Source organism: Schistocerca cancellata, chromosome 1 (genome assembly GCF_023864275.1).
Source record: "Schistocerca cancellata isolate TAMUIC-IGC-003103 chromosome 1, iqSchCanc2.1, whole genome shotgun sequence".
Classification (NCBI taxonomy): Eukaryota; Metazoa; Arthropoda; class Insecta; order Orthoptera; family Acrididae; genus Schistocerca; species Schistocerca cancellata.
Window position 1 is genome coordinate 1,280,283,736 of NC_064626.1, and position 14,932 is coordinate 1,280,298,667.

The window sequence follows — 14,932 nt, forward strand, 5'->3', positions numbered from 1 at the left end:
TTGAAGATTGGGTTTTTGTCTCTGGATTGGACTGTTACTAGGGTGTGTGTGTATATCTTTACACGAACCTTGGTGGAAAATTAGAAGTGAACTTTTGTTAGGCACATTTAGGGGACTTTTACTGTCATCATTATTGCTATCTTTCGTTTGTTGTTCCGTCATCAAACTTGTGAACTCACCTCAATAAAAGTTGTGTTTGTGAAAATTTGCGAATTCACAGTGACAACATACAGGATGTTTCAAAAATGACCGGTATATTTGAAACGGCAATAAAAACTAAACGAGCAGCGATAGAAATACACCGTTTGTTGCAATATGCTTGGGACAACAGTACATTTTCAGGCAGACAAACTTTCGAAATTACAGTAGTTACAATTTTCAACAACAGATGGCGCTGCGGTCTGGGAAACTCTATAGTACGATATTTTCCACATATCCACCATGCGTAGCAATAATATGGCGTAGTCTCTGAATGAAATTGCACGAAACCTTTGACAACGTGTCTGGCGGAATGGCTTCACATGCAGATGAGATGTACTGCTTCAGCTGTTCAATTGTTTCTAGATTCTGGCGGTACACCTGGTCTTTCAAGTGTCCCCACAGAAAGAAGTCACAGGGGTTCATGTCTGGCGAATAGGGAGGCCAATCCACGCCGCCTCCTGTATGTTTCGGATAGCCCAAAGCAATCACACCATCATCGAAATATTCATTCAGGAAATTAAAGACGTCGGCCGTGCGATGTGGCCGGGCACCATCTTGCATAAACCACGAGGTGTTCGCAGTGTCGTCTAAGGCAGTTTGTACCGCCACAAATTCACGAAGAATGTCCAGATAGCGTGATGCAGTAATCGTTTCGGATCTGAAAAATGGGCCAATGATTCCTTTGGAAGAAATGGCGGCCCAGACCAGTACTTTTTGAGGATGCAGGGACGATGGGACTGCAACATGGGGCTTTTCGGTTCCCCATATGCGCCAGTTCTGTTTATTGACGAAGCCGTCCAGGTAAAAATAAGCTTCGTCAGTAAACCAAATGCTGCCCACATGCATATCGCCGTCATCAATCCTGTGCACTATATCGTTAGCGGCGCTGAGGGGTTGCCGCGTTTGAATTTTTTACGGATAGAGGTGTAAACTCTGGCGCATGAGACGATACGTGGACGTTGGCGTCATTTGGACCGCAGCTGCAACACGGCGAACGGAAACCCGAGGCCGCTGTGGGATCACCTGCTGCACTAGCTGCGCGTTGCCCTCTGCGGTTACCGTACGCGGTCGCCCTACCTTTCCAGCACGTTCATCCGTCACGTTCCCAGTCCGTTGAAATTTTTCAAACAGATCCTTTATTGTATCGCTTTTCGGTCCTTTGGTTACATTAAACCTCCGTTGAAAACTTCGCTTGTTGCAACAACACTGTGGTCTAGGCGGTGGAATTCCAACATCAGAAAAATCCTCTGTTCTAAGGAATAAACCATGTTGTCCACAGCAGACTTGCACGTTGTGAACAGCACACGCTTACAGCAGAAAGACGACGTACAGAACGGCGCACCCACAGACTGCGTTGTCTTCTATATCTTTCACATCACTTGCAGCGCCATCTGTTGTTGAAAATTGTAACTACTGTAATTTCGAAAGTTTGTCCGCCGGAAAATGTACTGTTGTCCCAAGCATATTGCAACAAACGGTGTATTTCTATCGCTGCTCGTTTAGTTTTTATTGCCGTTTCAAATATACCGGTTATTTTTGAAACACCCTGTAGTTAGACCAGGGGAGCCAGTCAATTTCATCCAAACGCAGCCTACACCATTATGCAGACACCACCGGCCTGCACTATGCCTTGTTGACAACTTGAATCCATGGTTTGGTGCGGTCAGCGCCACACACGAACCCTATCATCAGCTCTTACCAACTGAAATCAAAGCTGATCCGACCAGGCGACAGTATTCCAGTCGTCTCGGGTGCAACTAATATGATCATTATCCCCGGGCGAGGCACTGCAGTCGATGTCCTGTTGTTAGCAAAGGCAGCCGGACAGGTCGACTGCTGACATGGCCCGCTGACGCCGAATTTCGCTGCGCTGTCCAAACGGAAACGTTCGTCGCACGTCCCACATTCATTTCTGCGGTTATACCACGTGGATTTGCTTGTTCGTCAGCACTCCGTCGCTGCTCCCTCTCGTTAAGAGAAGGCCGCTGCCCACTGTGTAGTCCTTGGTGAGAGGTAATGCCTGAAATCTGGTATTCTCTGCACACTCTGACAGTTGATTCTTGTAATAGTGAATTCCCTAACGATTTCCGAAATGGAATGTCCCATGCGTCAAGCTCCAACTACCACTCTGCTTTCAAAGTCTCTTAATTCCCGGGATTGATTGATCTACATCTACATATGTACTCCGATAGCCAACAAGCGGTGTATGGCGGAGGGCACAATTCGCGCCAAAGTCATATTTCGCCCCCTCTGTTCCACTCACGGATCGCACGAGAGGAAAACGACTGTCTGAACGCCTCAGTGCGAGCTCTAATTTTCCTATCTTTGACTGGTGATCATAGCGCGATTTGAAACTTGGTGGTAATAATGCACTCCTGGAAACTGAAATAAAAACACCGTGAATTCATTGTCCCAGGAAGGGGAAACTTTATTGACACATTCCTGGGGTCACATACATCACATGATCACACTGACAGAACCACAGGCACATAGACACAGGCAACAGAGCATGCACAATGTCGGCACTAGTACAGTGTATATCCACCTTTCGCAGCAATGCAGGCTGCTATTCTCCCATGGAGACGATCGTAGAGATGCTGGATGTAGTCCTGTGGAACGGCTTGCCATGCCATTTCCACCTGGCGCCTCAGTTGGACCAGCGTTCGTGCTGGACGTGTAGACCGCGTGAGACGACGCTTCATCCAGTCCCAAACATGCTCAATGGGGGACAGATCCGGAGATCTTGCTGGCCAGGGTAGTTGACTTACACCTTCTAGATCACGTTGGGTGGCACGGGATACATGCGGACGTGCATTGTCCTGTTGGAACAGCAAGTTCCCTTGCCGGTCTAGGAATGGTAGAACGATGGGTTCGATGACGGTTTGGATGTACCGTGCACTATTCAGTGTCCCCTCGACGATCACCAGTGGTGTACGGCCAGTGTAGGAGATCGCTTCCCACACCATGATGCCGGGTGTTGGCCGTGTGTGCCTCGGTCGTATGCAGTCCTGATTGTGGCGCTCACCTGCACGGCGCCAAACACGCATACGACCATCATTGGCACCAAGGCAGAAGCGACTCTCATCGCTGAAGACGACACGTCTCCATTCGTCCCTCCATTCACGCCTGTCGCGACACCACTGGAGGCGGGCTGCACGATGTTGGGGCGTGAGCGGAAGACGGCCTAACGGTGTGCGGGACCGTAGCCCTGCTTCATGGAGACGGTTGCGAATGGTCCTCGCCGATACCCCAGGAGCAACAGTGTCCCTAATTTGCTGGGAAGTGGCGGTGCGGTCCCCTACGGCACTGCGTAGGATCCTACGGTCTTGGCGTGCATCCGTGCGTCGCTGCGGTCCGGTCCCAGGTCGACGGGCACGTGCACCTTCCGCCGACCACTGGCGACAACATCGATGTACTGTGGAGACCTCACGCCCCACGTGTTGAGCAATTCGGCGGCACGTCCACCCGGCCTCCCGCATGCCCACTATACGCCCTCGCTCAAAGTCCGTCAACTGCACATACGGTTCACGTCCACGCTGTCGCGGCATGCTACCAGTGTTAAAGACTGCGATGGAGCTCCGTATGCCACGGCGAACTGGCTGACACTGACGGCGGCGGTGCACAAATGCTGCGCAGCTAGCGCCATTCGACGGCCAGCACCGCGGTTCCTGGTGTGTCCGCTGTGCCGTGCGTGTGATCATTGCTTGTACAGCCCTCTCGCAGTGTCCGGAGCAAGTATGGTGGGTCTGACACACCGGTGTCAATGTGTTCTTTTTTCCATTTCCAGGAGTGTATATGCTCTACATCCACGGGTTTCGGAATTTAGTGAGCTGCCTCTTCCATTTAGGGCGCCGTCTATCTACAAGTGTGTCACTCTCCTGCCATAGAAATTGGTAATGTTGTGCCCGATTTACTTCTCTTGCTGACTCGTAGTGGATGTGATACAGCGTTGTACACAATGGTCCCGTATTCGAATCGAGAACTTGCCTACATGGTGTCTGCTTACGGAAAAGCAAATGGCGAAGGGTGGCGGATAGCGAGGTTGTATCAGGAGTCCTTTCTCCGACGACAACAACCACAGCATTCAGTGTTTGCAACAATGTTTCGCCGTTTATCTGAGACAGAGTCGTTTCAGTAAGCACGAAATCATGAAGGACGTACTCGAAATATTCGGACTTGGAGGAAAACGTGATTAACACTGTGGGAGGCGACGGCCGTGTCGGTACCAGGCAGCTGGACCGCCAGTACAGGGTGAGCCAGACGACCGTGTGGAAGGAACATTCTGCACGACAATCGTTCCTACCCTTATTACATGGGTTTGTGTGCAGGGCTTTTCATGAGCAATAAAAAGGGCGCAAATGATGTTTACATTGATCTCTATTCCAATTTTCTGTACAGGTTCCGGAACTCTCGGAACACACGTGATGCAAAACTTTTTTTGATGTGCATATAACTGGACGGACGCAATGCTTTGTTCGACAGAATATACGTGTACAGCGATTAAATGAGTTACGCCTTCACAAAAATGTGTTTCAGTGATCAGTCACTCGTCACTGTAATCTACACTACTATATAAAGACAAGTTATCGCTTAATGTTATTACCAGAAATCTCGTAAAGTACCTGACCGAATTACTTCAGATCAGTGCATGACACTCCAACAAACCTTCGGACGCACATGGGCTACGCATTTGTTAAATATGTGTACCATACAAATTATGAGATGATGACGAGATCCCGTACTCCGAGGAGCGTAGAGAACGATGCAGGAGACCCGCACCGCCGAATAAGCAAGGTCGTAGCAGAGGTGGTTTGCCATTGCCTTCCTCCGACCATGATGGCGATGCATAATGATGAAGACAACACAACAACACCCAGTCATTTTGAGGCAGGGAAACTCCCTGACCCCGCCGGGAATCGAACCCGGGACCCCGTGCGCGGGTAGCGAGAACGCTACCGCCAGACCACGAGCTGAGGACTTTTAACGACCATACAAATATGTATTTAAAATCTGTACTTCTGTAAGACGACGAGCCACTGTTTCCAAAAATCTCGTGAAGTTGCTGACCATTTACTTCACACGACGCTGTAATGAATGTTCCGACAGACAGACAATCCTTATTTTCTAATGTGTATAGAATATAAATACGTACATAATGTGTAAAGAGGAAACATTGTTAGCGGCGGCCTCAAAGATCTTCACTGACTTTCTTCAAATTTTTACATGATACTCTAATCAACATTAGGATAGATACAGGCTACATAATTTTGATGTATATCCTTTACAATTATATATGTAATCTACAGGGTGTTACGAAAAGGTACGGCCAAACTTTTAGGAAACATTCCTCACACACAAACAAAGAAAATATGTTATGTGGACATGTGTCCGGAAACGCTTACTTTCCATGTTAGAGCTAATTTTATTACTTCTCTTCAAATCACATTAATCATGGATTGGAAACACACAGCAACAGAACGTACCAGCATGACTTCAAACACTTTGTTACAGGAAATGTTCAAAATGTCCTCCGTTAGCGAGGATACATGCATCCACCCTCCGTCGCATGGAATCCCTGATGCTCTGATGCAGCCCTGGAGAATGGCGTATTGTATCACAGCCGTCCACAATACGAGCACGAAGAGTCTCTACATTTGGTACCGGGGTTGCGTAGACAAGAGCTTTCAAATGCCCCCATAAATGAGTCAAGAGGGTTGAGGTCAGGAGAGCGTGGAGGCCATGCAATTGGTCCGCCTCTGCCAATCCATCGGTCACCGAATCTGTTGTTGAGAAGCGTACGAACACTTCGACTGAAATGTGCAGGAGCTCCACATGTTGTGTCGTACTTGTAAAGGCACATGTTCCAGCAGCACAGGTAGAGTATCCCGTATGAAATCATGGTAACGTGCTCCATTGAGCGTAGGTGGAAGAAACTAAAATGAGCTCTAACATGGAAATTAAGCTTTTCCGGACACATGTCCACATAACATCTTTTCTTTATTTGAGTGTGGGGGATGTTTTCTGAAAGTTCAGCCGTACCTTTTTGTAACACCCTGTATACTATAGTATGTAGGCAAGTTGTTAAATGTTGTTACTAAAAATATCGAAAAGTATTTGGCTGATCTACTTCAAATTTTTACAGTATGTTCTAATGATCATTCGGATGTACATATGTTACATGTTTAATATATAAATATATATGTAGTATGTAAAGGGGAAAAGTTGCTACCAAACCTTCGGAAAAGTACTTGACCAATCTACTTCAAATTTTTACACGATGCTTTGAATGAACAATCAGGTGGACATATATGTTTTTTGATGTACATAACACATACATAACATAAGTACAAAGAAAAAATTTGTTGCCAAAAATCTCGAAATGTCCTTAACCGATTTACTCAAAATTTTTAGACGATACTCCAGTGAACAATCGGACAGACACAGGCTACCCATCTTTTATAATGTGTATATACGTAAAATATAAAGGGGAATCATTGTTACCAAATGTCTCGAAAAGTTCTTGACCAATTTCCTTCGAATTTTTACATGATATTCTAATGGACAATCAGACTGGCGTATATACAGGGTGGTCCATTTATAGTGACTGGGCCAAATATCTCACGAAATAAGTATCAAACGAAAAAACTATTAAGAACGAAACTTGTCTAGCTTGAAGGGGGAAACCAGCTGGCGCTACCGTTGGCCCGCTAGATGACGCTGCCATAGGTCAAACGGATATCAACTGCGTTTTTAAAAAAATAGAAACCCCCATTTTTATTACATATTCGTGTAGTACGTAAAGAAATATCAATGTTTTAGTTGGACCACTTTTTTCGCTTTGTGATAGATGGCGCTGTAATAGTCACAAACGTATAAGTACGTGGTATCACGTAACATTCCGCCAGTGCGGACGGTATTTGCTTCGTGATACATTACCCGTGTTAAAATGGACAGTTTACCAATTGCTGAAAAGGTCGATATCGTGTTGATGTATGGCTATCGTGATCAAAATGCCCAACGGATGCGTGCTATGTATGCTGCTCGGTATCCTGGATGACATCATCCAAGTGTCCGGACCGTTCGCCGGATAGTTACGTTATTTAAGGAAACATGAAGTGTTCAGTCACATGTCAAACGTCAACCACGACCTGCAACAAATGATGATCCCCAAGTAGTTGTTTTAACTGCTGCCGCGGGTAATACGCACATCAGTAGCAGACAAATTGCGCGAGAATCGGGAATCTCAAAAACGTCGGTGTTGAGAATGCTACATCAACATCGATTGCACCCGTACCATATTTCTATGCTCCAGGAATTGCATGGCGACGACTTTGAACGTCGTGTACAGTTCTGCCACTGGGCACAAGGGAAATTGCGGGACGATGACAGACTTTTTGCACGCGTTCTATTTAGCGACGAAGCGTCATTCACCAGCAGCGGTAAGGTAAACCGGCATAATATGGACTATTGGGCAACGGAAAATCCACGATGGCTGCAACAAGTGGAACATTAGCGACCTTCGCGGGTTTATGTATGATGCGGCATTATGGGAGGAAGGATAATTGGCCCCCATTTTATCGATGGCAGTCTAAATGGTGCAATGTATGCTGATTTCCTACGTAATGTTCTACCGATGTTACTACAAGATGTTTCACTGCATGACGATGTACTTCCAACATTATGGATGCCCGGCACATAGCTCGCGTGTGATTGAAGCGGTATTGAATAGCATATTTTATGACAGGTGGATTGGTCGTCGAGGCGCCATACCATGGCCCGCACGTTCATCGGATTTCTTTCTGTGGGGAAAGTTGAAGGATATTTGCTATCTTGATCCACCGACAACGCGTGACAACATGCGTCAGCGCGTTGTCAATGCATGTGCGAACAATAGGGAAGGCGAACTACTCGCTGTTGAGAGGAATGTCGTTACACGTATTGCCATTTTCTTTGTCAATATTACAGCGCCTCTTTCAAGTTTATGACTAGTAACACTGCCACCTATCACATATCGTAAGAGGCGGTCCACCTGAATCCTTCATATTTCTTTATGTCCATTTGGCCTAATGCACAGCCATTCAGTAAGTCAACCTTGGCGGCACGATTTTTTTTTTTTTTTTTTTTTTTTTTAACGGACTCGTAGTCCGAGGAATGGACTACTCTATATATAGAGGTTTCCTGCTAAAACCAACTGTGAGAAAGAAAATGCTATACTGTGCTCTGCTACGAAAATGTGCGGTTTTGTTTTGTTTCTCGCAGTCAAACAAATTGTATCTCCCACAGATATATTCTTTTCATAATTTATTGGGAGTATATATGTGTTCAATAATGTGTTTTTTCTGTTATATTGCACTGATGTTTATAGTCTGTAGAGAAATGGCATTTGAATCTGTTGCAGTAGTAAAAAACTAGTAACGTTCAAGGTGAAACAGAGAAAAGGCAAGGGGAAATGTACGTAGAGAAAGGGAAAGAGCCGTTGGTTTGAATTTGCACAGATATTAATTCGCTGAACATATTGCTTATATGCCGGACACCGTAAATGGATTTCACTTTCATTCATAAAAATTTTCGGTAATTAACGCTATTAATTGGAGAAAAAGATGTAAAGCATGTGTAAATAAATACATCAGGAAAATTACGTCACCGTGCGACTCAATCGGACTACGGGCCTGCTGCACAAGTCGGTTGTGCTGACTCGCCTGCTCGTACGGCTAGCGCTCTGGTATGGTACTCGACAAGATCGTGGAACTCCAAACCTTGGCTTCTTGTTAAACACTTGGGAAGTGCACTACAGCAGCTTTGGCTGTATCTATGCTTGTATAGCAGACAAGAGAAAGACTAGGTAAACTGGCGGCCACTCGCTTATAAGCTTGCTTTGTCAGTACTGCTGCCAAGTTAAGGGGGTGACTAGGAGAGCGTGTGTTGGTACCCTTGTAATAGTACGCGACTGAATTCCAAAGAGCGAAGTTTAAGTCCGCGGAGAGGTACACAGAGTAATGTTGGTGCTAAAGTTGCTTTTTTTTTTTTTAATAAAGAGAATGCAGGAGCCAGGGAAGTCTACCACTGTAGTGAGCAGAGATAACAGGTAGCTCACACGTAGTGGCGTTTGTTTGGCAGGGCACGTACGAGATCCGGGGCGCGCCGCTGACTTTCCAACTGGATAAGTTCCCGGCGCTGCCGTACGGCAAGTACCGGCTGGACACCGTCTGGCAGTACGGAGGGCAGGTCGTGGGCTGCTGGCGCTGGGTGGTCCAGGTCGAGGAGGACCTCATGTGACGCGCAGCGGCGGGCGGACGGTGTTGTGCTCTCTCTCTCTCTGAAATAAATACGTCTCGTGTCCATCACTAGACAAATAAGTGAACAAAGCATAAAAATTTATTTACTTGACCCGATTCCATTTTTCCTTGTATCTTCCATGCCTATGTCTCCTTAGGGTTCTCTCTCCCAGACAATATCTAAGTGGTACTGTGCTGAACAGAATCTTGACTGTATCTGTGGTTCATTTCAATATGCAGGGCCGGCCTTAGCCATCCAGGTGTCTCGGGCGAGTCGTCCAGTTGGCGCCCTTTATTGTATAAATAGCGAACCTGGCAGGGCTTTGCAACACGGTATTTGACTGTTTTCTAGAAATCGTCTTAAGTGGTTAATGGCGTCATCTTATGATCATAACATGGTTTTTTCCATCGTAAATTTGAGTATTTTATTTTTTTAAATGGAAATGAAATCCAAATAATCTGAAAGCCCGCTAAGACGCTCCATGTGAGTCTTGTGTAGCCTGTGACGTCAGTCCAGCACGCTGCTGTCGCTGCCGTAACAGTCAGTATAGCAGTGATATATTGTTTGGGCATTCACGTTTTGGGAAATTGTCTAAAAATATTGCGTAGTACTGCACTGTACATCTACAAAAACTCCAGAAAATTGTTTTTGCGTGTTCCAAACAAAGAAAAGATGCGTAAAATGTGGTTGAAACAGGCTCGTATATCCCAAATATTTCTTTTCTTTTCTGAAGCACCCCTGTACTAAAGCGAACAAAACAAAACAAAAATTATTCAAATTGGTCAAGCCATTTCTTTGTTTTGGTGAGACTAACACACAACAATTGATTTTTATATATAGGAGGTAATATGTATAACGAAAAAACACTAATTTTGAATTGGGTACCATATTTTTATTGAATTTAATGTAACTGTAAGCCGTAAACCTATATTTTCTGTCAGTCATCTGAACACAAAACATATTACGCCTAATGAAAAACAATTATAAACAACTAAAATTTTATTTTTCTCGCTTTTCTGTCGGCAAAGTCTCTGATCAGATTAGCAAAGTCCAGGTTTTCTGCAACTTCATTTTCAATGGACAGTGAGGTCAAACTGGTTAGTCTTGTTTGAGACATTGTAGACCGCAAGTACGTTTTTATCAACTTCAGTTTGGAAAAACTGCGTTCGCCGCTTGCGACAGTCACTGGTATTGTTAGCAAAATACGTAACGTTATCCAGATGTTGGGATATAACTCCTGAAAATTATGCTTTTTTATGAAGTTTAAGGCTTCAATAGGCGTTGCCTGGCTGTCTTCGAGATAGTGTTGCAGGCCTAAAATTTCGTCGCACAGCAAATTTCCATCAATATCTGACTTCATGTTGACAGTTAACTTTTCTTGTAATTTAGAACAACATTGTATTAGTTCTTTTTTATTTTGATTTTTTTTATGTCAAACAAGAAAGTCCACGTCGCAGAAAATTCTTGCATCTGTTCAAATCTTTCTTTCATGGATACGTGCACGGTGTTCAACATGAATGGTCGCAGACAATACGAAGATTGCATTCAGCATGATTTCTCTTCTGCTACCCCGAATTCATCACGCATTCGTGAGATTAGCGACGTATATTGAATGAGACTGAATAATATTTTAGTTTCGCGAAATGGGTGATTGTAAATTGTAATTTTTTTTTTTTTTACATGCGTTTAGTATGTGGCGCCCCCTGGGCCCCGGCGCCCTGGGCGACCGCCCGGGTCGCCCCACCCTAAAGCCGGCGCTATGAATATGTATATTTGCGATCAATCCAGGCTTGGTTTGAACACCACAGTATTTTAGTTGACATTCTTCTGTGGCGCGTGCCTTCCCCCGATTTTTCAACTGACTTGACCAGCCTATTGAACTCTGAACAGCCATGCAACTCGTCGTTTCTCACGTTAACGACCGTTGCCAAAGGTGAAAGTGATGATAGGAAACGGAGGAAAACCCTAGGATTCACAGGGATCATCCCTTGATCTTTCGATCCGAGTTTGGCGTTTTACCACTGAGTCACTGAGACTCATTAGACAGCTACACAGTGCACATGAGCAGTTACTTGAGATGATTACTGTAAAAGGTGTTAACAGCACTAAAAGTAAGATGCGACGATGGCTTGCGTATTTGTCAGATGGTTTGTAAGTTGTGAAACGTTCCAAAGCACAATTATTTCCATTTGGTAAGGGGATATGGACAGAATTGCAATAATGGGTTGTACAACTAAATCGTTTTACAGTCAAAAGACGACCAATACGTCATTTACAAAATTGAATATTTTAATGAAATTTCATAAAAAAATCAACAATTACCTTTTCTTTAAATTTGTTTTTAGTTAATTTGCCTTTCTTTCCTTCTGTACTTACGAACTTTGTTGTAGAACCTCTTATTTACGTGTGGTAATAAAAATTCATTTACACAGAATTAAGTACATTTAAAATTACGTGAATTCATATTAACTGATTAAGAATATTTAGTTGAGAATTAAATCCTTTACATAATTCGGCCTTGGCACACATTTTCTAAATGCAGTGATTTTTTTTAAAAATATTTACTGAATTCTTTCCCGGCGTTAGCTATGGAACACAAGACTGTCTCTATTAGCAGAAAATGGTTAAATATTGCCAAGTCGACGTTTAATTATCATTGATAAGACACACTTCACTATACATTTAAGTTATTTGAAAGAACGAAAATTGTTAAATTTCAACGTTAACTATCCGCCTATGAATGCACAAATGTGAAACCAGTAATAAATTCCGTCAGTCTCAGGATCGCTGTAAAAGAAAAACAGTTTCTTAATTCACTGGTAATTTTTATCTACTCCCGATTTACGTGTTTGGTTAATTTTTCTTAGCGGAACAATTTTTTAAATGTGCCGCCGCTGCAAATCGTTCGGTCGCGGCGCAGCCCAGCAACACCGCTAAAAATGCTGAAAATTCTTTAAAGAAATATTATAGATGACATGGGCAAGCTAATTTACATTAGTAATACACAATTTTGATAGATTATAATGTATTTAGACCACAACAATAATTCAACTTACATTAGTTTATAATTTCTCCTCTAATGGCGGCTAAATCTAGATACAGACAGAAGAAGTCTACCCATTCATAAAATGCTACGCACAGGTTCCTCTCACTTTCAGCTCTACAGTGAGACGACAAAGAATACACACTACGTGGAGCTTTTTATACTACTGCTGACCATTAACATCTCTTTGTAATCTGACAACATCATTTTCCTCTGTGGCTGAATTTTACATTTTTGTTATCGCAGATATTGACACATTTCGCAATTACATTATGAGTATAGAAATATTACAATCACAAATACATCGAAAATATTACTACAGAATATATTACAATAATAACGAATGTCCTTTACACAAAATTAAATAATATTTTTTATTAAATAATTACAGTATATACAAATTGCTTCAGAGCAGCGTATATAGTACAATTAAATTTTAGTTTATTAATAGTGTGAGTGTTGCCAAATATGAATGTTTTCTCAATGTACCGGGTGATCAAAAAGTCAGTACAATATGAAAACTGAATAAATCACGGAATAATATAGATAGAGAGGTACAAATTGACACACATGCTTGGAATGACGTGGGGTTTTATTAGAACAAACAAACAAAAATTCAAAAGTTCAAAAAAATGTCTGACAGATGGCACATCATCTGATCAGAATAGCAATAATTAGCATAACAAAGTAAGACAAAGCATAGATGATGTTCTTTACAGGAAATGTTCAATATGTCCACCATTATTCCTCAACAATAGCTGTAGTCGAGGAATAATGTGAACAGTACTGTAAACATATCCGGAATTATGTTCAGGCATTGGCGTCGGATGTTGTCTTTCAGCATCCCTTGAGATATCGATCGATCACGATACACTTGCGCCTTCAGGTAACCCCAATAATCACACGAAGTGAGCTCTGGAGACCTGGGAGGCAAAGGATGACGAAAGTGGCGGCTGAGCACACGATCATCACCAAACGACGCGCGCAAGAGATCTTTCACGCGTTTAGCAATACTTTGTTGTTTTTTTTTTTTTTGTGTGTGTGTGATGATAAAAGCCCATGTCATTCCAAGCATGTGTGTCAATTTTTCCCTCTCTATCTACATTATTCCGTGGTTTATTAAGTTTTCAAATTTATACTGACTTTTGGTCACTGGGTATATCTTTTGGTGGGGGAGGGTGCGGGGAGGGGAACAGACTGACACAGGTGCAGTCTGCATTTTTACCAAATTTATTACAGATGACGTCGGTATATGTGACAATAATGATGTCATCAGATAACATCATTGGTTTTTCTCCACCTCCTCCCTCTCTATCCCGCTCTCCTTCCTGTCTCAGACACCCTGCCCTCCCATCCCCCTCCCCTCCCCCACTTGGGAGTGGTCACAGAAAGCTCATTCCGTACCGAGCTGTTAGTGTGGAAGGATCTTTCTATTTCATCATTTTCTTGGAATGTACAGGTGTTATCCTGTTGGAAGAATTTTCCAGTACCGCCAGAAATTGCCGGGAAAAGCTCAGCCTCGGTGAAAGCAACTGAGTTTGTATGCAATGTGTTCGACTGATGAGACATTAGAGTTGGACAGAGAGCAGTTTCATAATTATATTACCTGTAAGCATGCAGCTGAGGACTGTGTTCGTAGCTTCCTACATGAGGACTGGAAAGAAATGATAACGGAGGAGAGTAGAAAGAATACCTTTTGGCAAATAATGATGATGCATTGGGATGGCTGAAAGATACATTTCACGGCTTGTGCAGATGGGTGCTTGAGCTGCAACTGTGTCCCCTTTCTGAAATGACTGGTCAATATGTCTAAGAGGCGAATATGCTCCAGACCGACTGGCTTAGTTCACAAAACCACACAAGGGGACGCTCGAAATTGTGATGTCATGTGTTTTCCTCCTGACAATTGGTGGGAAGCAATGACAAAACTGCATCCAGTCACGCACGTAAGGTTGGTACGGCAGCTCGCTGGTCTGAGTCAGTGGAAGGATCATGAAGCGTCAACAGCAGCAGCTGCCAAGAACGTCCAGCATCTGCCAGCAGAATGGGAAGAAACGAATGAGTAAGTATCCCTGGCTTTAAAATATTACATGTCTGCCTGTACTTGCTATTATTATTGTTGCATCTTCTTATTCTTCTTTGTTTGTTGGTGGCAGCGACGTCCAGCTTGTCACGACCTGCAGTTGCGGTGCTCTCTGGTCTGTCAAGACCTGCAGCAGCACAGCAAACCAGCGGGACCTGCAGCGGCTGTGACCTCCAATACGTGGAATCCTGTAGAACTGGTCGGCACGGATCTGCCATTTCGTGTACCACTCACCGATTTGTGTGATGAAGACACCCATCCATGGACTGCAGAAGGGCAGTGGTGCTGTCAGAAAGCTTGGTGCTGGTCAGTACTGGACTCCGACGTAC

General features: G+C 43.8%; 1 protein-coding gene across 1 annotated transcript in view; it reads left to right on the plus strand.

The window, feature by feature from the left end:
• LOC126147104 (uncharacterized) overlaps window positions 1-9,554 on the plus strand; it is a 38,180-nt gene extending 28,626 nt beyond the window's left edge. The window contains exon 4 of the mRNA XM_049915672.1: window positions 9,319-9,554. Within this exon, the coding sequence (XP_049771629.1) occupies window positions 9,319-9,477 (159 nt within the window). The 3' untranslated portion in view covers window positions 9,478-9,554. The remainder of the gene's footprint in view (window positions 1-9,318) is intronic.
• The last annotated feature ends 5,378 nt before the right edge of the window (window positions 9,555-14,932 follow it).